Source organism: Equus przewalskii, chromosome 10, assembly GCF_037783145.1.
Source record: "Equus przewalskii isolate Varuska chromosome 10, EquPr2, whole genome shotgun sequence".
NCBI lineage: Eukaryota > Metazoa > Chordata > Mammalia > Perissodactyla > Equidae > Equus > Equus przewalskii.
The window spans coordinates 37,787,123-37,812,354 of record NC_091840.1 but is presented as its reverse complement, the minus strand read 5'-3'; the positions used below and the strand labels follow the sequence as shown (position 1 = coordinate 37,812,354).

The 25,232-nt window shown below is 49.5% G+C and overlaps 1 protein-coding gene across 2 annotated transcripts in view; it reads left to right on the top strand.

Annotated features, from left to right (window-relative positions):
• UNC45B (unc-45 myosin chaperone B) overlaps positions 1–25,021 on the top strand; it is a 29,115-nt gene extending 4,094 nt beyond the window's left edge. For both annotated transcript variants that reach the window (XM_070560842.1, XM_008533138.2), the window contains exons 5-20: positions 519–608; positions 2,598–2,765; positions 3,340–3,508; positions 7,126–7,296; positions 9,734–9,905; positions 11,421–11,721; positions 12,640–12,734; positions 12,899–13,040; positions 13,805–13,945; positions 15,817–15,944; positions 16,891–16,957; positions 17,764–17,877; positions 18,243–18,358; positions 19,200–19,317; positions 21,447–21,602; positions 24,362–25,021. In XM_070560842.1, coding sequence (XP_070416943.1) covers positions 519–608; positions 2,598–2,765; positions 3,340–3,508; positions 7,126–7,296; positions 9,734–9,905; positions 11,421–11,721; positions 12,640–12,734; positions 12,899–13,040; positions 13,805–13,945; positions 15,817–15,944; positions 16,891–16,957; positions 17,764–17,877; positions 18,243–18,358; positions 19,200–19,317; positions 21,447–21,602; positions 24,362–24,622 — 2,409 coding nt within the window. In that variant the 3' untranslated portion in view covers positions 24,623–25,021. The remainder of the gene's footprint in view (positions 1–518; positions 609–2,597; positions 2,766–3,339; positions 3,509–7,125; positions 7,297–9,733; positions 9,906–11,420; positions 11,722–12,639; positions 12,735–12,898; positions 13,041–13,804; positions 13,946–15,816; positions 15,945–16,890; positions 16,958–17,763; positions 17,878–18,242; positions 18,359–19,199; positions 19,318–21,446; positions 21,603–24,361) is intronic.
• The last annotated feature ends 211 nt before the right edge of the window (positions 25,022–25,232 follow it).

The window sequence follows — 25,232 nt, the reverse complement described above, 5'->3', positions numbered from 1 at the left end:
GGAGGAAATGAGCCCAGGATGGAAATAAGCAGCAGTGTGGACCAGCAGAACAAAGCGGTGGGAGGTACAGAAGGAGCTGGCGAGATGGGGGTGATGAGCAATTAGGTCGTTTTCCAGAATCTTCAGAGCATTGGGGTTGAGGTTGTGAGTGTGAGGGATGAGACATCTGAACAAAATGGTTTTTAATTTTCATCAAGAGGTGCTTGAAAGTTTGGGGCGACAATCCCTTGCCTTCCGAGACTTGTGATGACCAAATGGGATAGCGAATGTAACTAGACTGTAAGCTTTGTGGAGCAAGGACTTGATTTTGTTCACCAGTCTATCCCCAGCATCTACAACAGTGTTTACCCCGGAGTAGGTGTTCAGTCAACGTTTGTGGAATGAATGAATGACAGTGCGGGGGTGGCGGAGGGGCCCAGAGTAGATACCCTAATATTTACTGAGATGAACTTTATGTGGAGCCGATTGAAGTGTGGACCCCTCCCTGCCTTCTTCCCCACTCCCTCCTCTCTCCTCAGCTCCGTGTGCAGTTCTCCACAGACTCGAGGGTACAGAAGATGTTTGAGATCCTCCTGGACCCAAACAGTGATGCGGATAAGCTGGAGAAGGTGAGTGCAGTCAACCAGTCGGCCAGCAGAGGGCGCGCTCGGGACCGCCCTGTAACTGCGCTTCGGTTGCAGCGCAGGCGCCTCCTGGACGGGCTGGGGGAGGAGACGGGGGAGGAGACGGGGGAGGAGACGGGGGAGGAGACGGGGGAGGCGTCCCCTTGGAGAACTGGGGGAAAATAGGCCAAAGGTTAAGCTCTATAGAAAATAGCATGATCTGTGAGAAGGGCCGGGATAAGGTGAGACCAATGAAGAGAGTCCTGCAGTAGGATGGGATCTTGTCTTTTTTTATATTTTTGATATTTTGTTCATCCAGAATTTGTTTTTGCATTGCATTGATTTAAATATTTTAAAATATTGCGTTAAATATGATTTGTCCTGATGACTGAGGTTTTTGGCGCCCCCGTAAATCTTGCACCCGAGGTGAGTGCCTTACTCACCTCACGCTGGTTTCAGCCCGGAGAAACAATGACACGTTTAAATGTATTCCGTTAGGAAATATTGCGGAAAGTCATTGTGAAATATGAAAATATTTACTCTTAATACCGTCCTCTTAGCCACATTTGTTGCGTTTTCTCATATTCCCTTCTACTATTTCTTCAAAGGAAAAAAAATGGAACATCTGAATGTTTCACATTTAAAAGAACTTGACAGACAATGCCTGGGGAGTTTTTGTTAGTTTTATGGTGAATAAAACCATGTAATATGCAAATATCTTTTATAACAAACTCCTGTGAGGGCTAAATGAGTTGTTAACAGATAAAGATGCTTTGAAAAGCACCAAGTCCTTGACTGAGAGTGATGATGGCTCTGGTCCTGTTTGCCTGGAATTCTCTAACAGCCCATTCCCCTCCATCCCACTCCCCGTCTCTTTGCCTGCCTCCTCCTGAGTTCTTCCTCCAACCCTGTCCTGCTGGAGGCCTCCTCTCCAGGGCTGGGGTTTTTTAAGGTGTATGTATCCTCGCGTTGAAATGCTTCAGGGTGAGAAGACACTTGGAAACCTCTTAGCTCAACTGCCTCATTTTACAGATGGGAATCTGGGGCCCAGAGAGGTGCTATGACTGTTCCAAGGCCACACAGCTTACATATGGCAGAATCAGTACTCAAACTCAGGGCTTTCAAGTCCCATCCAGTGTTCTCTCTGCCCACCACCTCCCACCTTTCTGAGACCCCCTGCAACTTCAGATTACCCAGAATAGGTGAACAAACAAATTAAAAAACGCCAAAACCATATTCTAGGAAAATGTTTAAAGGAAAAGAATTCTCCATGTAAAAACACTTCTGTTTAAAGATAAACTGAGGCATATTAAATATTTTAGGAGTTTCTTTGGGCAAAATCCATTTGAATTGGGCAGCACCAAGACAGGAAGCGGTTAGGAGCTGTGTACGGACAGGATCCCAGAGAAAGACTTTTATAGAAAAGATGCGGCGGCAAAGCAAGAAAATGATTTGATTGGCTGTAGCTTAAGTGGCTGCATTATTTGGGAAAGCCTAGTTGGCTGTGATCGGTTGTCCGTAAGTTTTGGTTTCTCAGCCTTGAGGCATCTCAGGCTCAGGTTTGGACTTGCCTACCAGCTACCAAGCCATTAAAGCCACCTTAGTCTAATGCCCCTTTCTTTAATTAATTTAACACTTCTCTACCTTTTTAAAGTCCTTATCCATAAGCATGTATACACAATTTTATTTTAACATAAGCGCAATCACAGTGAGCTTGTGATTCGGATTCTGCTTGCCCATGTTTTTTCCAAGTTGCTACATAGTCTTTTTATTTATGACTTTAATGGCTGCAATATATTTCACCAAGTTGGTCTTTATGCCTGTTACTTTGTTTCTTCTTTTGAATTACGTTGGTGGGCTATATTTCCAGGAGTAGGATTACAGGGGAAAGAATATAAAGATGTTTTGAAGACCCAGTCCTTGCACTTGGCTCATGGCCAAGGCATCTGCAGCCGGAGCTCCCTCATGACCCTCATCATGTCCTCCCTTCTCCAGTCTGCCAACAACCTCATTGTCCTAGGCCGGGAGGAAGCAGGGGCCGAGAAGATCTTCCAGAACAACGGAGTGGCCCTGTTGCTGCAGCTCGTGGACACCAAAAAGCCAGAGCTGATGCTGGCCGCCGTACGGACCCTGTCGGGCATGTGCAGCGGCCACCGAGCTAGGGTGAGGGCCTGAGTGTGGGGTACTTGGCACAGATAGCTGCCTGTCCTGCGAGGACCTGGAGGGTGACATGTGGGCAGGGTGTGGCTGGCATGAACAGACCTGACACAAAGTCTAAAGTGTCCCTCTAACCTTGGTTGTTTGGGCCCCATTCAAGAGACTGATCCTCTTGTTTTTCCTTTGAGATGGAAATGGGTCTACCAAGGATAAGGTTATTGAAGGTCTCTGTGAGGAAGAGGGGAATGCAAGGCTACGATGGTTTACATTGTTTCATGCTAAGTCTTTGAAGTCCAGTGTGTATTTTAAACTTAACAGCACATCAACGCGGACTTGCCATGATGCAGGTGCTCCATGGCCCCATGTGGGGAGTGGCTGCTGCATGGGACAGCACAGTTGTAACCTCTGGAAAGGGGCGTGGCTTATATCAAGGACCTTCTCAGACCCTGGGCCCCATGAAGTGTTGACTGCCTGGGCTTGTTTCCCTGCTGCATGGGGGGGCTATCTCCCACTCCGTAGCCTGCGTGGCAGCTGGAAGGGAGGGGCGGGCAACTGACCGTGGTTCTCGCTGGGGGTCTAGGCCACAGCTATTCTCCACGCAGTCCGGATAGACCGAATCTGTAGCCTCATGGCCGCCGAGAACGAGGAGATGTCGCTGGCTGTCTGCAACCTGCTCCAGGCCATCATTGACTCTCTGTCTGGGGAGGACAAGCAGGAGCATCGAGGGAAGGAGGAGGCCGTGGTTCTGGGTAGGAGACATTGTTTCGTTTTGGTTCAAGGGGGTGGGGGCAAGGGAGAGTCAGTTACCACCTCAGACCGGGCATTCCCTCTATGTGGAGGTGGCCTGGTTTTGTTTTTGTATTTATTTTCTGGTTATAAAAATAGCAGAGGCACAGCAGCATTACGTGCAATAGCTTAAAGGTGGAAGCAACCTCAGTGTCTGTTGATGGATGAATGGATAAACAAAATGTGGTATATACATACAATGGAGTATTATTCAGCCTTAAAAAGGAAGGAAATTCTGACACGTTACAGCATGGATGCACCTTGAGGACGTCAGAGTAAGTGAAGTAAGCCAGTCACAAAAAGACAAATACTGTATGATTCCACTTATATGCGGTTACTAAAATAGTCAAACTCATAGAGACAGAAAGTAGAATGGTGGTTGTGGTGGGCTGGGGGAGGAAGAGATAGGGTATTTAATGGGTACAGAGTTTCAGTTTTGCAAGATGAAAAAAGTTCTGGAGATGGATGGTGGTGATGGTTGCACAACAATGTGAATGTTCTTAATGCCACTGTACTGCACACTTTAAAATGGGTAAAATGGTAAGTTTTATTTTGTGGATATTTTGCCACAATTTAAAAAAGTAACAGAGGCTTACTGGAGAAACTTGGGCAAATTTAGAAATACATAAAGATTAAAACAAACAAACCTGTAATCACTCTCCAAATAACCACTATTATCAATTGTATCCTTCCGGTCTTTTTTCTATCCGTCTGTATATCTGTTTAACAAAGTTGGAATTCGGCTATGGATAGTTTTGTGGTTTTTTCCTTCACTGAGCATTATATTAGTATTGCATACTATTTAATATTCTTAAAAAGGATTCCTTTTGACTTTAATAATTATAATTTTACATTTGTTTCACTCCTCATACATGAACATACCGACTCATGCTTCTTCCTCCACATCCAAGTTGTGGGCATCGTTTTAGAAGTCCCTGCTCTGCCTGAGAGGGTGACAGAGGCAGGTTCCCTCACAGAAAACTTAATGTTAAATAATAATAATCTTAAATAATAATAAGTAACTGATCTTAAATAATCATCTTTTTTTTTAAAGATTTTATTTTTTTCATTTTTCTCCCCAAAGCCCCCAGGTACATAGTTTTGTATTCTTAGCTGTGGGTCCTTCTAGCTGTGGCATGTGAGATGCTGCCTCAGCATGGCTTGATGAGCGGTGCCATGTCTGTGCCCAGGATCGGAACTGGTGAAACCCTGGGCCGCTGAAGTGGAGTGTGCAAACTTACCCACTCAGCAACGGGGCCAGCCCCTTAAATAATAATCATGATCTTAAATAATAATAATAAAAACTTGATCTTAAATAATTTCACATGATCTTATATACTATACCATTGTATGGCTGTATCATAATTCATCAACCAGCTCTATATTGTTGGCGATTTAGATTCTTTCCAATTTGCCTGCTTATGAAAACACTTCATACCGATTCTTTATATAAGCCTATGTTTGCATTTTTAATTATTTCCTTGGAACAAATTCCTAGAAATGAGAATATAGGTCAAAGTCTGTGAACAACTAAAATTCTTTCTCCATCTTCCTTTCGGATTCCTGTCTGAGAAGGTGCTGTTACCGATCCTGAAGTGAATTCGCTCACCCGTTGTGCAGCAAGCCAATCTCTGACACCGGGTGTGGTGGAAGAAAGTAGGAATTTTATTTTTGCACAGCGCTGAGCAAGGAGAGAGGGCAGCTAACACTGAAATCCCAAACTCCCCAAAAAGCTAAAAGGAAGGGTTTTTATTTGGGGTTTTAGGTAGGGGAGGGGGAGCATATGGCCTTGCTGGTCGGAGCTTTCCCACCAGCCTGTCTGTGGCCTTGAGACACTTGCAGAGAGGAGGAAGCCTGTGACCTTGCTGGTCAGCAGCTTTCCCACCAGCCTGTATCTCTTTGCGGGAGGAGATAGTCCAGGTGCTTGTCCTTGACGGTGTCTGTCTCCATGGAGGATAGTGGATTCTGGAGCCAGGAAGCCAGAGAGTAAACAGGGAATGAGTGTTTTGGGTTTAACCCCATATATGCTGGGTTTAACGTGGGGAAACTGATATCCAGGTCGGTATCAGTGCATCAATTTGTACTCTTCCCAAGTGATAAGAGTTCCTGTCTTAACTCATTCTCAGACTAGTTATGAATCATTCTTAAACATATTTTTATCATTCTTAAACATATTTTCCTGTGCAGTGAGTAAAAATCATCTTGTTATCTTGTTTGAATTTCAAAAAAATTGCTAGTGAGATTAATCATTTTTTAAATATTTACTAGCCATTTGGACTTCTTTGTCTGTGAATGGTTTGTTCAAATTGTTACCTATTTTGTCTGTTGGGGTATCAGTGTTTTTCTTTTTTACTGGTTCATAAGAGCTCTTTGTAGATTAATAATATTAACCTTTTGGAGTCCTGGATTCTTGATGTGGTTCTGACTTAACATTGTTATGGTCAGCAAATCACGTTCCTTTTCTGTGCTAGAGTCATTGGAGGGTCCAAGATGGCCTCACTCGTATGGCTGGTGGTTAACTGAAGATGCTGGCTGGGGCACCTTGCTTCTACTCCTTGTGGCCTCTCTAGTGGGCAGCCTGGGTTTCTATGTAACTTGGTGGCTACATTCTAAATGGACAAGCCCCAGTGTGCAAGTGCTTTTTAAGCCTCTGGTTGGGCCATAAAGTCACATGAACAACCCAGTGTGTGTGGGGGGGGGACTCCCCAGGAGTGTGAATACTGAGAGGCGTGGTTCGCTGGGGGCCACAACTTCCTGGGGAGGTAGTGAGCTGTTGGATGTCTCTGCTGAAAACTTCTTCCATGAATATTGATTTCATATCTGTCTCCTTGTAGCTTCCGCCCCACTCTGGTCCCAATTCTGCCCTCTGGAGCCACAGAATAAGTCTGTCATCTCACTCTCATGACATGCCTTTATCTGAAAACAAGCTGTCATGTCCACTTGTGTCTTCTCCAGTTAGATAGCCCCATTCTTTCATCGTTTATTTATTTGACATTGTTTGGGTTCTTTCCCTTTCTACCTGCCTGCCTGCATTTGGGCTCCAACCTAGAATGAGAACAAAGTCTCCAGGTCTCAGAGAGCTCAGACAGGGCACAGCAGGAACAGGCATTCGCCTTTCAAGATCCGCAGTGGCAGGGAGAGCCTGGCATCCCAGCAGAGGCTGAATTCAGGCTCCCAGCATGCCTGAATCTTGGGAGTAAGATGCCTGTAGGGACTGTAAATTTCCCTTCTGGAAAACGTTTTATTAAATCAGTTTATTAAAAACACCATGAAGTGTCCCTGGATCCCTGCCAGTCATCGCCTGGGACTAAAGAACTTTCTAAGAACCAGAGCTGTTCAAGGATGGAATGGCTGTTGTAGAAGTCAGTGTTCACTGGAGGACCCCTTGGGGGTGTTGTCTGGGGATTTCTCTCTTTTTGCGGTAAGATGGGCAATACTATAGTCTCCTGGGAAATTCCAATATCTAGGAAGCAGTGGGTTTGATATTTCCAGAGTCCTTCTAGAAGCCTCTGCCATTCTTGGCCCTATATACGTGAGGCTCCCTATTCCTCTCTATTTACCCCGTCCTTTTCTTCCTCAGACACCAAGAAGGACCTGAAGCAGATCACCAGCCACCTGCTCGACATGCTGGTCAGCAAGAAGGTGTCTGGCCAGGGCCGGGATCAGGCCCTGAACCTGCTCAATAAGAACGTCCCCAGGAAGGACCTCGCCATTCACGACAACTCACGCACCATCTACGTGGTGGATAATGGTGAGGAGGCAGAGGGTCTGGGGCTCGCTCCAGCATTTCGCCAGGGCACCAGGTGACCCGGCACTGAGCAGAAAGTGGAAGAGGCGTGGCTCTTGTCTCGGAGAAGTCTTCAGCGCCACCGGAAAAGCCAGGAAAAGGCATTAGCATATTGGGATCCCCCTAGGTGGGGTGGTGAAAGTGTAGATCAAGATTCTGAATTCAGGGCCTGAACACACCCAGAAAGTGTCCACACACCCCCCAAAATATGTGGGTGTGGTTACCTAACAAATGGGGCAAATGCCAAAAAACTAAGCAGGACTCCACCAACCATGGGGTAACATTCCTGATGGCCAGCAAAATATTTCCTAGGCCTTCGAGACTGGAGAAATGGCATCGAGTGTCCTTGGTATAAAGCACAGTAATGGTATTCTAGCAGATAGTCACTAAACTTGCCAGCTCCAGGGTGTCAACCCCTCTCCTGAATCACCTTCTTTAATTGTTCAGGAATCATAGCTGTGGCTTTAGAATCTGCTGTGATAAATTCTCTTACAGCTTTAATGACATACAGGCCATACCTTGTTCTAAAAGGTTCAGATTAGCTTTTACCAGCTTGCAATTTATTCTCTTTTGATGCTGCACTTGCTGTGTTTGGTTGTCACACATCTCAGCAAAGTGCGCTTTAACAAATTACTCTGGTGCTTCAGCCCCACCCCCAACTTTTTCTCCCAGCTCTGGACTTCTCTGCATGTGTTACAAAGGCTGAGCATAGACACCAGGCCCCTTTTCTCTGCGCTAGGATCTAGGCTCAACCTCATGGTTTAGGGGATGGGGTGGTAGGTAGCAATATTTGTTATTCTAGGCACCAAAATGAATAGCACTTGAGTAAAATAACGTAGACTTCAAAATCCTAACGAAAAGCTGCCATGCTGAGCTTGTATGTTGTGCAGACCGGGCTGGAAGACTGGGGCAGGGGAGCCACCAGGATGTCAAGCCTGAACTGAGCTTTTGGGTTTGGGGAGGGGGCAAAGATTAACAAGGAGGAGGTCCAGAGTGTTCTAGAAGAGAAGTGAGATGCTCATGGCAGCTCAGGAAGGAAAGGGAAGAGTGGGAGATGAGGGTGGGGAGATGGTGGAGGTGGAGCAGGTGTATTTGATGGGGCCTTTGGGAGGCAGGCTGAGGAGTTTGGGTCCCTTCCTCAGGCCCCTTCCTGTACCTCTCCAGCTCAACACGCTTTTGGGTGGGTGATAGAACACACACTGCATAAAATGTACTGCTGAGCGCTTCCAATTCCCTCCTAACACCAGAGTGTCGTGCCTCCAACATTTACCCTGGGTGTTCCTCCTCCCACTTACCTGTGCCACCCAAGGGCTGACCAGCTCCTGCCACCTCTGAAACCTGGCCTGAAATCACGCCATCCATTGTCCCAGAGGCGGCATAGTGTAACAGTTAACATGGAGGGCTTGGAAATCAGACATTGCCGGGAGGGTGTCCTTGCTGTGTCACTTGCCAGCTGCGTCATCTTGGGCAACTTACTTCACGTCTCCGAGTCTTGGTTTTCTGCTCTGAGAGATGGGAATAATGATTTGTAACCAGTAGGGTTACTGTTAGGATTAAATGAGGTAATGGATATAAAGCTCTTGGCACACAGTAAGTCCTCAGATGCGTCAGCGTACAACTCTTACTCTGTTGGAGCGAACCACCCCACTCGCAGGTTACCACTCTGTCCTTGTCACCCTGGTTGTCATCTTTTTACATCTGTCTTCCCTATTGTATTGGGAGCCTTTTGAGGTCAGGATTGTTATTTTTATTTCGGTATCCGGTACCTAAAAGGTGTTCATTTATTCATTCACTCATTCATTTATTTATTTAACAAATACGTAATGGTTGAATTAGCCTGATGGGTAATAGGAAGCCATTGAAGATTCTTCCACAGAAGAGAGGAGAAGGGATAATAATAAATAGTAAATATAGTATTTACTAAATAAATAATAAATATTTATTGAAGGATAATGATGTGAATGGATGGGCAAAGGGCAGTCTCCCTACATTATCTCCTTGAGTCCTCAAACTCCGTGAGGTAGGTAGTATTCTTCCCATTTTCCATATAAAGAAACTGAGGCCTGGGGAAAAGAGAATGTGAAATGGTATTTGAGGAAGGTTATACATCAACCCCTAGAATGTTAGCACTGGTCGAGTCCTCTGAGATCGACTAGTCTTAATTCTGCAGTGTGAAAGTAGAGGCTCCTAGCCGGAGGTGAGTTGCTCAGGTAGGGGCAGAGGCAGGTGTAGAAGCTGGGTCTCTTGGCTCCATTCCAGTGCCCCTTGCTCTGGATAAGCCATGTGCTATGTGAGGGCAGCCTGGAGAGAAGCTGGTGATAAGACACGACTGAGCGAGGAGGTGTGTTTGTGAAGACAAAGCCCAGCAGGGGTCTTATACTTGCCACCATCTGTCCTGCAGGCCTAAGGAAGATCCTGAAGGTGGTGGGGCAGGTTCCAGATCTGCCATCCTGCCTGCCCCTGACTGACAACACCCGCATGCTGGCCTCTATCCTCATCAACAAGCTCTATGATGACCTGCGCTGTGACCCGGAGCGCGATCACTTCCGCAAGATCTGTGAGGAGTACATCACGTGAGTTTCCTGGAGGCCTCGGGGGGGTTGGGCTCTGTATTAGTTATTGACGGCTGTATAACAAATTGCCCCCAAATTTAGCAGCTTAAAACAATAATAATCATTTATTATCTCACAGTATGACAGCAATTTGGGAGAGGCTAGGCTGGGTGGTTCTGGCTTGGGGGCTTACAAGTTACAGTCACAAGTTGGCCTGGGCTGCAGTCATCTGAAGGCTTGACTGGGGCGGGAAGATCTGTTTCCAAGATGGCGCCCTCACATGGCTGGCACGTTGGTCCTGGCTCTTGCTGGGAGGCCTCAATTACTCCCTGAGTGGACCTCTCCTCATGGTAGCTGGCTTCCCCTGGAGTGAGTGATCCAAGAGAGAGCAAAGCAGAAGTGGCAATGTCTTCTATAATCTAGCTTCAGAAGTCACACACCATCACTTCCACTGCATTCCATTCATTAGAAGCAAGTCGTTAAGTCTGGTCTATGTTTAAGAGAGGAGAATTAGGCTCTGTATTCTGCTGGGAGGAGTGTCAAATATTTTTGGACGTATTTTAAACCTACCACAGGCTCCTGTGGTTGAAACGAATGAACGTCAGCTTGTCAAAGAGGGAGACCTGGCTCTGTCAAGACTTTAAGGACTATGTGGCCTTACAGAAACTAGACAGGAGCCCAGGACCCTCAGCAGCTGGAGTCCCTGGGACTTCTCATTGCCCCTCCATCATCACTGTGACTCTGATGCTCTCTCTGCGTCTCTGTTTCTCTTTATGTGTTCTTTCCCTTCTCCTCCCACTGCTACATGGCCTTTTAGTCCTTTATTCCAACGATTCTCAAACTTGTTAATGATTGGTATTTCTGGGAACCACCCCCCCACCCCGGACTCAGTAGTCTGGGGTGAGGCTCAGGAAGTTGCATGTATAGAAAGCACCCCAGGTGGGTCTTGAGAGGATGGAGACACTGCTCACTTTCTGGAAAGCCTGTAGGCTGACGGCTTTCACTTGCTGTCACATAATACTTGCCTCAGCTGAGGACGACAGCTGCTTCATCCTTCCCAGGGCAGCCAGCACCCAATGACTTGTCCCTCACTCCAGCTTGGGAAAACTTGAAGGGTGTCTCAGCTCTAGAGCTCTTCACAGACTGAGGCTCTGTCAGGACTGCATTGCAGCCCAGTGCTTCCTTCTGTCCAGTCCTGCTTTCTTCCCTTCCCCGACAGCTGTTGACCCCAAGAACTCTCCCTAGTAAACTTCCTGTGTGTCAATCCCCATCTCAGAAAGTGCTTCTTGGGGAACACAATCCATGGCACTCCTGTTATATCGTTTATCCTCATCATAACTCTGAGAAGTAGCAGTATGGTCCTCAGTTTCCAGATCAAGAAGCTGAGGCTCAGAGAGCTTCAGTGAATTGCCTAAGGTCACACAGCACATAAGTAGTGGATCCGGGATGCAAATCCAATTCTGTCTTGTCCTCAGATCTCACACTCTTCCCACCCCCTGGGCCAGTTGTCTTGACCACGCTTGCCCTCTGTTTCAGGGGCAAGTTTGACCCCCAGGACATGGACAAGAATGTGATTGCCATCCAGACGGTGTCGGGGATCCTGCAGGGCCCCTTCGACCTGGGCAATCAGCTGCTGGGACTGAGAGGTGTGATGGAGATGATGGTAGCGCTGTGTGGCTCGGAGCGTGAGACAGACCAGCTGGTGGCCGTGGAGGCCCTCATCCACGCCTCCACCAAGCTCAGCCGCGCCACGTTCATCATCACCAATGGCGTGTCACTGCTCAAAGAGATCTACAAGACCACCAAAAACGAGAAGATCAAGATCCGCACGCTGGTGGTGAGTGGGCTTGGTGCCAGACACCACGCCGGGCACCAGGGCACCAGGATGAATGAGGCATGGCCTCATCCTTGAGGAAACCACACTCTAGGGGGCACCAGACCCACCTGTAAGCCCCTGCAGAGCAGGGTGATAAGCAGGAGGCTGTGAGAACATGGAGTCAGAATGGTGGATCCTCCCGTTTAACTGTGACGACGGTCGTCTCTGTGCTTTAGAATGACACTAACATCAATGAGCTTCTGTCCAGGAAATATTTTCAGAGCAAACTCCAAAAAGTCAGTTTGTTTCCTTAATCAGTTTCTATATGGCACAGTTAAACCTGTGTTTTTCCATTTTCATTTTAGAGAAATTATGTGTATTGATCTTTTCTTTTCCTTGTAAACAATTACAGTGAAGATTTGAGTCATTGATCTGTTTGTTTACGTCAATTTTTAAAAAACTAATTATAGCTCCTGCCATTGTGAGTTTTCTCATATAGAGACATTTTTTCCTGATAAGAGTCCAGTGCTTCCTGGGTAGAATTCTGCACAGCTGCATTTGTGACTCACAGGATGTGATTTCTCTGCCCATTTTGTGCTGTAACAAGTTACTGTTGTAGTTCAGATAGGATTGGTGTTCCTTTGTGCTTATTTTTCAAAATGGCAGACCCAAAATATTTGTGGGGTCAGAATGGTGGGGGAAAGGGGCAGGGTGAGAACCTTCAGCTTCGTGGGCATCTACCTGAACCCGGAAGGCTGAGAGGAGGCATCTCGGAAGAGGTGACACCCGGGCTGAGCTTTGTAGTATGCATAGAGGTTTATCCAGGCAAAGAAAAAGGGGCCAAGTGTTCCAGCCACAGGCACCTCTTTGAGCAGGGCCTCGTGCCCAAGCCTTGGTGTTTCTGACCCGAAAGTGTCCGCTGTCTCCCCTCCCCCACAGGGGCTCTGTAAGCTGGGCTCTGCAGGTGGCACAGACTACGCTCTCAGGCAGTTTGCTGAAGGGTCGACCGAGAAGCTGGCCAAACAGTGTCGCAAGTAAGGGGGTCCTGGGGAGGCCCAGCATCTCCTCTCTGGGGTGTGCCCTGGTGGATGCCGGATGGTGAAAGGCCCCTCTCCTGCTACCCACTACCCTGAATTGCTTCACTCTCCAACCTGAGCCCTGGCACCACCCCCCAGAGCCCCTCCCTCCCCTCTTGCAGGTGGCTATGCAACGCATCCATAGACACTCGCACCCGGCGATGGGCAGTGGAGGGCCTGGCCTACCTCACGCTGGACGCTGACGTGAAAGATGACTTTGTCCAGGACATTCCTGCCCTGCAGGCCATGTTTGAGCTGGCCAAGGCAAGTGTGGCCCTGACCTGTGGCCTCAGGAGCAGTCTACCAGATTCAGGCTCACGGGGCCCCACACTGAGCCTGGGAAATGGGACCCCGGTGTCCTCATTCTGGTTCTACCTCCTCTCCCTGTGTAAACCTGGACTGGTCATTTCCCTCTTTCTGGCCCTCATTTTACCTGACTGTAAAATGGGCTCACAACTCTTCATACCTTCCAGGCAGTGGGAGGATGGACACCAGACTGGTATTTTTTCCTGAGACCCTCAGGAAGTGAAGTCTTGAGGGACCGAGAGGCAGTGCCCACAGCCTTTTCTGGGCCCTCTTCCTCCTTCCCAGTGCCTCCCAGACTCCTTTCCTCCTCTGCTGGGCCAACCCCCTGGCTCTTTTCCACCACTGAAGGGAGGAATTGTGGAAGGGAGTTTCCACCGGGGCCAGACAGAGAGTGTCCAGCCCCACCCTGCCCCATCCCAGTCTGACGGGAAGGCGTGTTGGATTGGGCTTTTGAAAGAGGCACAAAGCAGAGAGCACGCTCAGAGGACGCCCATTCCTGCTCTCGGGGGGCTGCTGAGGGTGCAGGAGGAGTGTCTGCCCGTCCTGTAGGAGCAGAACCAGTTGTCTCCTCTGTGCCGCTTGTACTTCTCCAAGCTGAGCCGCACCAGCCGCCCTCCTCCCAAACCACCTTGCCAGCCATGCGAGGGGGCCGTCTTGGAGGCAGACGTCTGTTCTAAAGTTTCCTTTCTGCCTTCCCCCATCCCCCGACTCTGTGCCTCCAGACCTCTGACAAGACCATCCTGTACTCGGTGGCCACCACCCTGGTGAACTGCACCAACAGCTACGACGTCAAGGAGGTCATCCCCGAGCTGGTGCAGCTCGCCAAGTTCTCCAAGCAGCACGTGCCCGAGGAGCACCCCAAGGTGGGGACGGGGATGACCTGGGAGGGGTCTGTGCCACCAGACAGCCAGAGAGTTAGGAGGGGAAGATAGTGATGTCTGGGTGCTGTGCATGTGTGTTTAGAGGATTCTGCGTTAAGACAGATAAACTGAAGATGATAATGGTAAATCTCGTCCACCGGGTGGCGCTCATGTATTTTCTTAGTTGTTATTCTGCCTGAAAAAGACCTGAATAATCTGTAGTCTGAGAAAAGAAATGGAGCCATGACGAACGTTTTGCAGTTTATGTTGTTGATTTCATAGTCATCAGACAGTTGTATTTCATGTTTCCAACACTTATAAAAATTTTGTTTTCTGGGATATCTGAATTTGGAGCTATTAGTGCTAAGTAGGAATAATGAGAGGGGGAGGGACACGGGTCACCGTTAGCCCAGATGGCACAAATCCTCTTGGGGCCCTCCCCAGTGAATCCCTGCACAATAGGGTATACTTCGTATGTAGTTTGTATGTGAATATATATGCATCATATTTCCAGCCAGTAAAACATTTAGACTTTTAAAAATGATCAAAGTAATATAACCATGTTGCAAAAACAACAAAAAGGTGGACAGTAGAGAAAAGAAAATAACCCTCACGATTACATCATCTCCATGTGGGCACTGTCGCATTTCAGTGTATTATATCACCCACCAGAGGCTTTTTTTCCCCCCGTGCACTTTTTTTTTCATAGTTATAATCAGAATGTAGTTACCATTTTGCGCCCAATTTTGGGAAAATACTTTATACGTTTTCCACATTGCTATGTCATTCTCTGAATCGTTTTAAAGCTGCACAGTATTTCCTGCAGGCAAGAGTGTGTGGCATGTTCTGCCGCCATAAAGTTCACACGCAGCTTCTAGAGGTTGCCGGTGACTGTCGGCCTCTTCCCAGCCTCTCGGAGGATTGTCTGCAGGGACTGTTCAACCCTGGGGCTGACTTTGAGTTTTCCCCGAAACCTGATCCGTTGTTATGTCAGCTTTGTCTGCTCCCTATCCCCTCTCACCCCTGCCTGTGTCCCCCAGTGCCCCCTCTCCCCCATGGAAAGCTGACCTTTTGTAAGCCTTTTCTTTGCAAGAAAAGTAATATATGAGTCTTCCAGGGTTTTGGATCATCTTTCTTCTGTTTCACTCCTCTGTGAATGAACAGGCTTTGGGGTTGATGTCCCTGTCACATCAGCTCCTCAGGCTCTGCATTGGGAGTGGGGAGGGCAAGGAAGAGGAGACGTTTTGACCTCCACGACAGCAGAACACACTTACACCTCCTTGGCCGTTGTTGGGCAAAGGGGATCTGGAGTAGCGTGTTAGTTTCCTATTGCCGCTGTAACAAATTGCCATAAATATAATGGCCTAAAACAACACAGATTCATTCTCTTCCCGTTCTGGTGACCAGAAATCTAAAATCAGGTTCACTGGGCCAAAGTCGAGGCGTCAACAGGGCTGGTTGCCTCTGGAGGCTCTGAGGGGACAGTTTCCTCATCTTTTTCAGCTTCTAAAGGCCACCTTCCTTGGCTTGTGACCTTGAATCCCTCCACCCTCTTGTTTCTGTTGTCGCTTCTCCTACTACTAATTCTGACCCTCCTGCCTCCCTCTTATGAAGACCCTTGTGATTATGTGGGGCCTGCCCAGATAACCCAGGATTCTCTCTCCGTCTCAAGACCCTTTACTTAATCATATTTGCAGAGTCCGTTTCCCCATAGGAGGGGACATATTCGTAGGTTCTGGGATGAGGACGTGGACATCTTTGGGGGTCATTATGCAGCCTTCCGCAAGAAGTCAGAAATGCACCGTCTTTAGTTCCAATACGGATTGCCCTGGTGCCCAGGCCCCTTGCCCACTGCCACCCTTTCATCTCCCCAGGACAAGAAAGACTTCGTAGACATGCGGGTGAAGCGGCTTCTGAAGGCCGGCGTCATCTCCGTGCTGGCCTGCATGGTGAAAGCGGACAATGCCATCCTCACCGACCAGACCAAGGAGTTGCTGGCCAGGTGCGGCTGCAGCGGGCCAGGGCTTGGGTCCGAGCGGACGAGAGGCAGGGGGCTGGGCAGGGAGTAGAGATGGCAGGGGACTAAATAAGGGAATCAGCCACTGGGGAGGCTGGCGAAGAGACCGAAGGGGATCAACATTGAAAAGTGATGTGGCGGGGCAGGTCATCACAGGTAGAAGTTTGCCTCAGGAGGAAAGAGGTCACTATCCATTCTGGTTCCCTAGTCCCCAGGGCCTGTGTGGGACCTGCTATTCCAGAGATGAGAGGCACAGTTTCTGTGAAGCCTCATGGGGAGGCAGACAGGCTCGCAGTTACAATACATTGCAGTGGGTGCTGTTATGGGGAAAGACCGAGGGGTGGTTGGAGCACAGGCAGTGGCACCCAGCCAGCCAGACTGGAGGGTAGGTGGGTGGGCAGCCAGGAAGGCCTCCTGGAGGATGTGACAACTCAGTGGAATCCTGAAGGAAGAAAGGGAGCCTCCCATATGTGGGGAGGGAAGGGTTCCAGGCCAAGGGGAGCAGCATATGGAAATACACTGAAGACAGAGAGGGAATGAGTGAGTAAGGACGGGTCCTCCTGCATTGTATCCGGAGCATGCAGTGCACAGGAGGGAGCAGTGCTAGGCAAGACCAGAGAAGTAGGCAAGGGCCAGATCACGGAGGTCCCAGGGTGTCTCCATGTTGAAGAGTTTCTCCTGGGTGGTAGGCAGCAAGGAGCCATTCTTTGTCTCCCTAACTAGGCATGGAGTGGCTCTTTGCAGCCTCGCTTGGACTCACTTTCTCCCCAGCCTCTTATATTCATGGCACTGTCTTCCCAAGGTGGCCAATTCTGGAGAATGTGCACACTGCCAGTACTTTCCAGGGCTTCACTGGGTCTGACCGGCTGGCCTGCTGATGTCTGAGACGGGTGTGCTGGTGCATTAAATGTCCTTTGTCCTTGCCCTACAGGGTTTTCTTGGCACTGTGTGACAACCCAAAAGACCGAGGAACCATTGTGGCTCAAGGTGGTGGCAAGGTAATTGAGTGGGATAAGGTTCTTGCCACCCTAGAAGGTGCTCCCCTGGGGAGGAGCACACTCATGTGTGTGTGTGTGTGTGTGTGTGTGTGTACACGCACCCAAGAATGTACTCCTTGCCCCAACCCAACCTTCTGGAATACGGTCATTCAGGTTTCTGTGCTGTCTGTGCTCATGGCCCCAAACCAATTTCTGCCTGATTTTGTGTTGTGTCATTGGATTTGCTGTGGAATCCCATTTATCCTCCTTGCAGTTGGAAGGAAGCACAGTGCAGACACAGAGACCATGGACTTTGCCGTAGACAACTTATTGAGTCCTTGCTTGTCCTCTTTTTAGCTGTGTAACCTTGGGCCAATTACTTAATTTCCTCAAGCCACAGTTTCCTTATCTGTAAAGTGGGACAAAAAAATCACACACTCGTTTTGCAGACTGTTCCAAGAATTAGAGAAAATACACTTAACATATTGGCTCATAGTAGGTGCTCAATAAATGGCTGCTGTTCTGATTCTGTTGGACTTAGGCAGAAGGTAAAAAATTGGCATATTGATCGATTTGTCCAAAAGCCAAACAAACGTATGGATGGGTGAGGGCGAGTGTGGGTGAAGACCTTGATGTGTGCTGGGAACCAGGGGGCATGAATCCGTGATTAAGTATGTAGTTGTTTTCTATGATTCTCGAGAGTTGATGAAATTGCAAAGTCTTCCCGAAGTTCTGATGGAACAGAAGGACAGCAGCTGGAGAGGGAGGATGGGGAGAGAAGCTGCTGGGTGTCTGTGACCGAGGAGTGACTGTGCCCTTTCTTGCAGGCCCTGATTCCCCTGGCTCTGGAGGGCACAGACGTGGGCAAAGTGAAGGCAGCCCACGCCCTAGCAAAGATTGCTGCGGTCTCTAATCCGGACATCGCCTTCCCTGGGGAGCGGGTGGGTGCCTGGGAGGGTGGGATGGACGATGGGAGGAGGCTCCTCTGACCCTAGAGGCCTTCCCCTCGTCATCCTACCTCCGGCCTTGGAGGGGGCATGGTGCAGTCACAGAGAGGGCAGTAAATTGGAGGCGCCTGGATTCCAGGCCTGGTTCGGCCTCAACTAACTTGGCTGTCCTCTTGGAAACTCAGTTATCTCATATGCAAAGTAAAGGCAATAATCTTGCCTCTCAGCATCATTGTGAAGGTTGAATCAGACAGTGGGAGGGCATGTGCTTTGGAAATTCTAAAGCTGGGCTGTTATGAATGTTCAGGACTGGGCAGACATGGTCTCCGCCCAACCCGCTCCTGGACACTTCCCCACAGGTGTACGAGGTGGTGCGGCCCCTCGTGAGTCTCCTGGACACACAGAGGGATGGGCTGCAGAACTACGAGGCCCTCCTAGGTCTCACCAACCTGTCTGGGCGGAGTGACAAACTCCGGTGAGTGGGGTGTGGAGGGAGCAGGGATGGAGAGAGGCGTCCCATGAGGTGTTTGGTGGAAATTTCACATATACCGTGTGTGCCTTCCCCCGAGGACAGGATCCAAGGCGGTGGGTAGAAACGACAGTGGGAGGGATCTGTGTTAGGACTTGGAAGAACCACAGAGCGAATGTATGAAGCCACAGGAGACTGCAAAGGCGCTTCTTTCTGAAGTAGTAAGGAAGATATCCAGCTGGCTGGGTGGGAATAAAGTGTATTCCTTCTTGGAAGCAGCAGGATGGTCGAGTGTATTGGGTTGAGGCTCTTTTGGTTGCAAGTGGCAGAAAACTCACCTTCAGCTGGTTTAAGCACAAAGGGAATTTAATGACTAATGTAAATAAAAAGTCTGGGGTAATCCAGATTCAGGTGAGGCTTGATGCAGGGGTTACAAAGCTGTCCCAGGTCCTACTTCTCTCCACCTCTCCTGTCTGTGTTGTCTTAGTTTTCAGATCAGCTTTTCCCCTCTCTCATGATCACAAGGGTTGCTCCAGACCTCACAACGTCTTGGCTTCATATTCAGCAGGAGAGAGAAAGAGAGAATTTCTCTTCCCCATCAGTAATGCAAAAGAATCTCCAACTGGGTGACATGTTCATCCCAAACCCCATCACTATGGCCAGGATGCTGTACTATGTCATTTAGTTTATGCCCATTGGTGCCCCTCCTGGAGCGGGGGTGGGGTCAGTGCCATCCAAACCATGCTGGCTGACTGGGATGGTGGAATGGCCCCTGGGTGGGCAAAAAACCCAAGTGCCCATGACAGAGGACTCAGTGGCCTTTCTTTCTCCACCCCTTGCACCCTAGGCAGAAGATCTTTAAGGAGAAGGCCTTGCCAGACATTGAGAACTACATGTTTGAGAATCATGACCAGCTGCGGCAGGCAGCCACTGAATGCATGTGCAACATGGTGGTGAACAAGGAGGTGAGGGGACTCAGGATGGGGACGGGAACGGTCAAAGCATGGAGAGTTGGGCCACAGGTCAGGGCTGTTACAACTGCGTTAAGGGAGCATTTTGCCAGAGAACCCAGGAATCCTTCCTAGGTTATAGCCCCTTCCTGTAGGGACCCTGAGAGGAATATATGCACAAAGGAGACAAAGGACAACACACAAAGTCCTATTCTGCCCAGCTGGGGCTTTGACCCCAAAGCTTGGCACTGGATGAGATGGAAGGAACCGTCTCCCTAAGTTATTTAGGTCTAAATAATCTCATGGCAAAGCAGGATATGAGACCAGGGCCTCTGAGAGGTCAAAAGAGGCCAGGCCACTTGCATTTATTGAAGTTCCACATATATAAAAAAAGGAGGAAATGCAAAAACAGTTACAAACAATTTTAGTATATTCTAAATGTTATTTGATGAACTAACGCTGTTTCCATAGAAACTGCAATGCACTATAAGTGTGCTCTTCACAGAATAATTACAGGATTTATAAAAATAAAATGAATTCAGAACGTGTCCATGGCCTCGTGGTCCAGCAATGGCACAAATTATAACCATACAGTGAATGAATGTCTTCTTATTTCCATCCTGCCAGAGGACTGCTGTACCTGTGGGTCTAACCTCAGCAGAGGTAGCAACAGCATGTAAATGTGAGGCCCTTCATGCGTGTGAGGGCCAGGCCAAGGGGCCCTCCTGGGCCCTCCTGTAGGGTCTAGTGTGAGACCCACTCTGTTTCCCCTCAATTCTTAAGTCTTGGATCTTCTCACTGTTACAGGAGGAAAACTGAGACCATGCAAGCCTGTTAAAGTCAAAAGAAATAAAGCTACACAGGGTCCACCAGGGATCTGGCCTAAGGCTGACCTGGATCCTGGCAGCCACGTGGGGGGAAGAGAGTGAGTGTGTCCAAGGAAAGGGGAGGGGAGTGACAATGGGATGGGGGAGCAGCCTTCCCCCTGGGAGCACCGGCTGCTGCAACAACCCAAATCAAATTAGTCAACACAGCGGTCCCACAGGATGGAAGTCATGTCTCGCCCACATCACTTCTCGCCCATGTTTGGATCAGGTGGCTCGCTTCCAAGCAATGACTGAGGGATCCAGGCTTCTGGGATGGTCAAGAACTGTCTCCCCCTCTGCCACCTTGGCAGATAGTGAATGAGGAGAGGCACCTGCAGTACTCCACCGTGGTGGCCTGGAAATGACACACATCACTTCCGCTCACGTTCCGTGATGAGCGTTGGTTCAGAGCCACATCTAGGTGCTAGACTAGGGGGTGGGGAAATGTAGTCCTTTTAGGGCAGCTGCTTCCCAGTCACAACTGTCCCCCATGAGAGGGGACCACACTGACATCTCTGCCATACTCTCGCCTCTGAGGACCACTGCTCCAGCTTCAGGGAGATGTAGGTGGAGGGTCATAACCTGGGCAGCTGTGACCTTTGACCCCTTTTGGAGCCCCACTTCTCGGAAACCTGGTCCAACAAAATGCCCTTAAACCTGACCAGCCAGACTTTACTGTAGAGCAGAGGGGCGGGGCCTCAGTGTGCTTCAAGACGTGTCAAGGCTCTGGGCCCCAGGAGGCCCTTCGCCTGGCTTTTGGGTCCTTGGGAACCTTCATCCCTCACCTGGTGATGGTAAAGCAGCTCTTTAATACCAAGTCAACTACCCATTCATCCCTTGCTCTTGCCAAGCCCCTCTGCCTTCAGGAACTGCAAAGTCATTTTACGGCAGACCCCAAAGGCCCATCTGTTGTGGGAGAAACATTCCACCCCAAAGGGAAGTGAAACATGGCTCTTCAGGCAACACCTACCTTCAGGAGTCTGTGCCTGCCCCTTGCTCTGCTGGATAACTGTGTGGATAGCTGACTGCAAACAGAGGTGGTGGCACATGCTGTATGGGGGATCCCTTATTCTCTTTAACCTTTTAGCAGAGGAGTTTGTAGCCCCTTCATCCAGCTAATCAGAGAAGACTTCCTGGGGGAGGTGGCATGGGTGAGCTGCTCACAGGAAAGCTCCAAGGGATCTTGGGTCAGAGAACGCGGCTTCAGATGCATCTTTCCCTCTCCAGGCTGGGGAGAGGGGAGCATTTTTCTCTGAGCCATGTACCTGCCTCCCACAGGTACAGGAGAGGTTCCTGGCGGACGGGAATGACCGGCTGAAGCTGGTGGTGCTGCTCTGTGGGGAGGATGATGACAAAGTGCAGAATGCGGCCGCAGGGGCCCTGGCCATGCTGACAGCAGCACATAAGAAACTGTGCCTCAAGATGACCCAAGTGGTGAGAGGGGGCCCTGGGGGCGGGCAGGGGCTGGGGGCGCTCCAGGGAATGCCCCACCCCCAGACCACACCACCCTGTACGGTCCTCTGGGGAAGGCCAGCCCCATGATAACCCTTCCCAGCCCGCTAGGTCTCTGCTCCCACAACCTAAAGAGAGGAGAGTCATACTTTTTGGCCCCTGACATTCATTATTTGGACTCCTAAGTGTTCTAATTCAGATTCCTCCCACTGTTGTTCCACCCATTGCCTTTGCTGGTGCTTATAACTCACTGCTTAAGAATAATGACAGTAATAACACCCGCAACACTGATTCCTGCCATGGAGCGCCTGGACTGCCCAGGAGAGGTCTGCATGTGGTTGGGGTGCCATAGGGAGCTCGTGGTTTGGCAAAGAGGTGGCAGATTCTCTGAAGTGAACATGATGCTCAGATCCTTTGTTGGGACCGTGGCCATCTCGGCAGGTATAACGGGAGTGATACTTACACAGTCACGAACACGGGGTGCAAAATGAACCTTTCCCTGTTTCACCGGCATCGTCTCACTGAGGGCGAGAAACGTCAACATCTCAATTCGAACATATTCAAGTCTCCTTTAAAGGCAGGCTCTTTTAGATCGCTTATGGTTGGGCTGTGTGTGTGTGTGTGGTGTGTCTGTGTATTCTCTAAATGCCAGGGTGCTTACGCCCTCCTGGCTCCAGGGATGGAGTCTCTCTGCTGGATGGAGCTCATCCTGCTTGGTCCTTGGGCTCCAGCACTTTCCTGAAGGCAAAGTTCTCAGAGCTGGAAGGTGTGTGAGTCCCCCGGAGGGCTGGTTAAGACACCTTCCCCAGATATTCTGATTCAGTAGATGGGGGGTGGGTGCTTCCAGCCTGGGGACCACACTTTGAACCCACTGCCCTCAGCAGCCTCTGCTGAAGTAACTGGTCACCCAACTCTTGTCAACAGACCCACAGGGCGCTCTGTGACTCACCCACTTATTGTGCTCCAGCCGTTGCTCTAAGCATTCACGTCTCTTAAGTCATTTTATCTCCCCAACAACTCAGTGAGGTGCGTATGATTATTGTTATTCCTCTTTTACAGATGAGGAAACTGAGTGCAGAAAAGTCACTAGCCCAGGGCCACACAGCCAGTTAGTTGGGAAAGGACTGGAATCCTTCAGGATTGCTGACCTACTCTTGGCCACTTCTTCCTTCTTTCTGAGAGGCTCAGAAGTCTTGGCTGCATTCCTGTCCCCACACTGGCATCCTGGGGACTCTGTGAAGCTGTCCAGACCATCCTTTGAACAACTCTGAGGCCATGGTGGATGTTGGCCTCCACAGTCTCACGTCTCTGGGACATGCCCTGGGAAGCCAGGCAACAGTTCCTTCTGCCCCGGGTTCCTATCCCAGTGGGATCTATCACCCCTTCCATTAGCCCTCAATGACTCCTCCTAGGGAGCGATGGGCACTGGACCCATTATCACTTACTCATCAGCGTTAAGTCTTTCCCTGAACCCTACCACAGCTAGCTGATGAAAAGGAAATGCTTTCATTTCCTTTCCTTGTGGTAGGAGACTCAGTGCAGAGTATACAAAAGTCTGCTTAGATGCTTGGAAGCGCATAATTTGCCTTTTCTTCCTCTCTGTGCCTGTCTCCCTATCTGAGAGCAGTGCATGTAGAAAGCTGTTCCCGCTGACCGTTGGAGGGTCAGGGTAACAGGTATGAGGAAGCAAAGGGGAAAGCTTTGGGTTAGTGCCTAGAGTCATCATCCCTGTCCCCTTCCCCTGGCTGAGCTCTCACCGTGTGCCAGCCCCACGCTAAGCTCTTTCCATGTATCATATCATTAAGTCATCACGGTGCTAAGAGGTCGGCCTGGCAGATGACAGATGAGGCTCCTGAGGCTTGGAGAGGTTAAATAACTTAGTGAAGGTCATACGGTTGGTAAGTGGCTGAGCTGGGACCCGAACACTGGTCTCTCTGACTCCAGAACACATGCTGATAGCTAGTCTGCTCTGCTGCTCATGGGTGTCTGTTGAATGATGTAAGAATCAAGCCTCCTGGTTCTATTCTCAGCTCCATCCCTGTCTCCTGGGGTGATCAGAGTGGTCTAGAGTCCTGTCTGCCCCATGCACAGTAGTTGGGTTGCTTCATACCTGGGAATAGAGGAGAGAGAGGGAGGAGGGATGGAGGAAAGGATACATTCCAGACTCCACTGTTGATTCCAGTTGAAGTCAAGGCTGGTGGAGTGCATGGCTAGGGCATGCCTGGAGCTCACAGCACAAAGGGCACCTGGGTTGGCAGAAGCAGGCATTGCCCATGTGCCGAGGGTTAGAATCCTCCTTTCAACAACTTCCATCCCCGTTGCACTCAGACATGCAGTAGGCCTGTCCCTTTGCTTCTCAAGACACTTAAAAAATAAATGGATGGGTGGATGTTTATTCTCTACTATTTCCAGAGGTGTGACCATAGCTAAGTTCCTTCCCCCTCTGAACCTCAGTCCCTCTACTTGTAAAACGAAAGGAACTGGATTATTTCAAGTTCCTTCTAGTTCTCCAGTTCCTGCCCTGGCCCTGGTAAGGAGATGGGCATCACCCCGCTAGTCCCAAGGGGGCTCAAGTAGGCATATGCTGAGTCCCATACACACATAACCAGATAGGTGCTCAACCTTTCAGAGTCCCGAATCTGGGCCTGGCCAATGCCTTCTGTTTGTCTTGTCCAAAATCTCCTCTGTCTGTCCCCCCACTGATTCCTCTGATTCTTCCTTTTCTACCTCCCCGACTCCAGACAACTCAGTGGTTGGAGATCCTACAGCGGCTCTGCCTGCACGACCGGCTGTCAGTCCAACACCGGGGCCTGGTCATTGCCTACAACCTGCTGGCAGCCGATGCTGAGCTGGCCAAGAAGCTGGTGGAGAGTGAGCTGCTGGAGATCCTGACTGTGGTGGGCAAACAGGAGCCGGATGAGAAGAAGGCGGCAGTGGTTCAGACGGCCCGGGAATGTCTCGTCAAGTGCATGGATTATGGCTTCATTAAACCAGTGTCTTAGACAGGGCCTGCAGGGATGCTGGGGCTAGTCCTGTACTGTGCTGAGTCCTGAGGTGGGAACTCCTGGTGTCACTTCAGCTAGGGATCATGGCAGTGGCAGTGAAGTCTCCATATAAAGGCAAGGCTCAACGGTTCCCTCACTCGTGAATCTTCCCCTTCGCCCTAGGAAAGTTGGGATGTTTCATTGGCTCTCTTGCTCCCAGACTCCTTACATCTGTCATGTTCCAGAAATCCCTAGAATAATTTTCATCTGTGGTTTGGAAGATAGGTTGGATAATTCTTTCTGGACCCATTCCAAAGGCCAAGATAATACGCTGAAGTTGTTTATATCTTGGAAAATGGATTGTGTGGTAAGATAGGACCTAACAGGTGTGTGACTATAAAGGTTAATACTGTTGTATCTGGATGTTGGTCGGTGCTGGTTTTTATACCCTGTCTCCCATAGTGTTGGAACAAGGCTGCCTAGAACTGCGTGTTTCAGCTGCAGGGCGCTCTCCCAGCCCAGCCCCATTCCCATCCCTCAGCTGTGTTGGAAATACAGTTTATGTTTAACAGTGTGACATGATTTTTGCAATTTGTTTGGGAAAATCTTCCAAGCAAGATGGACATGA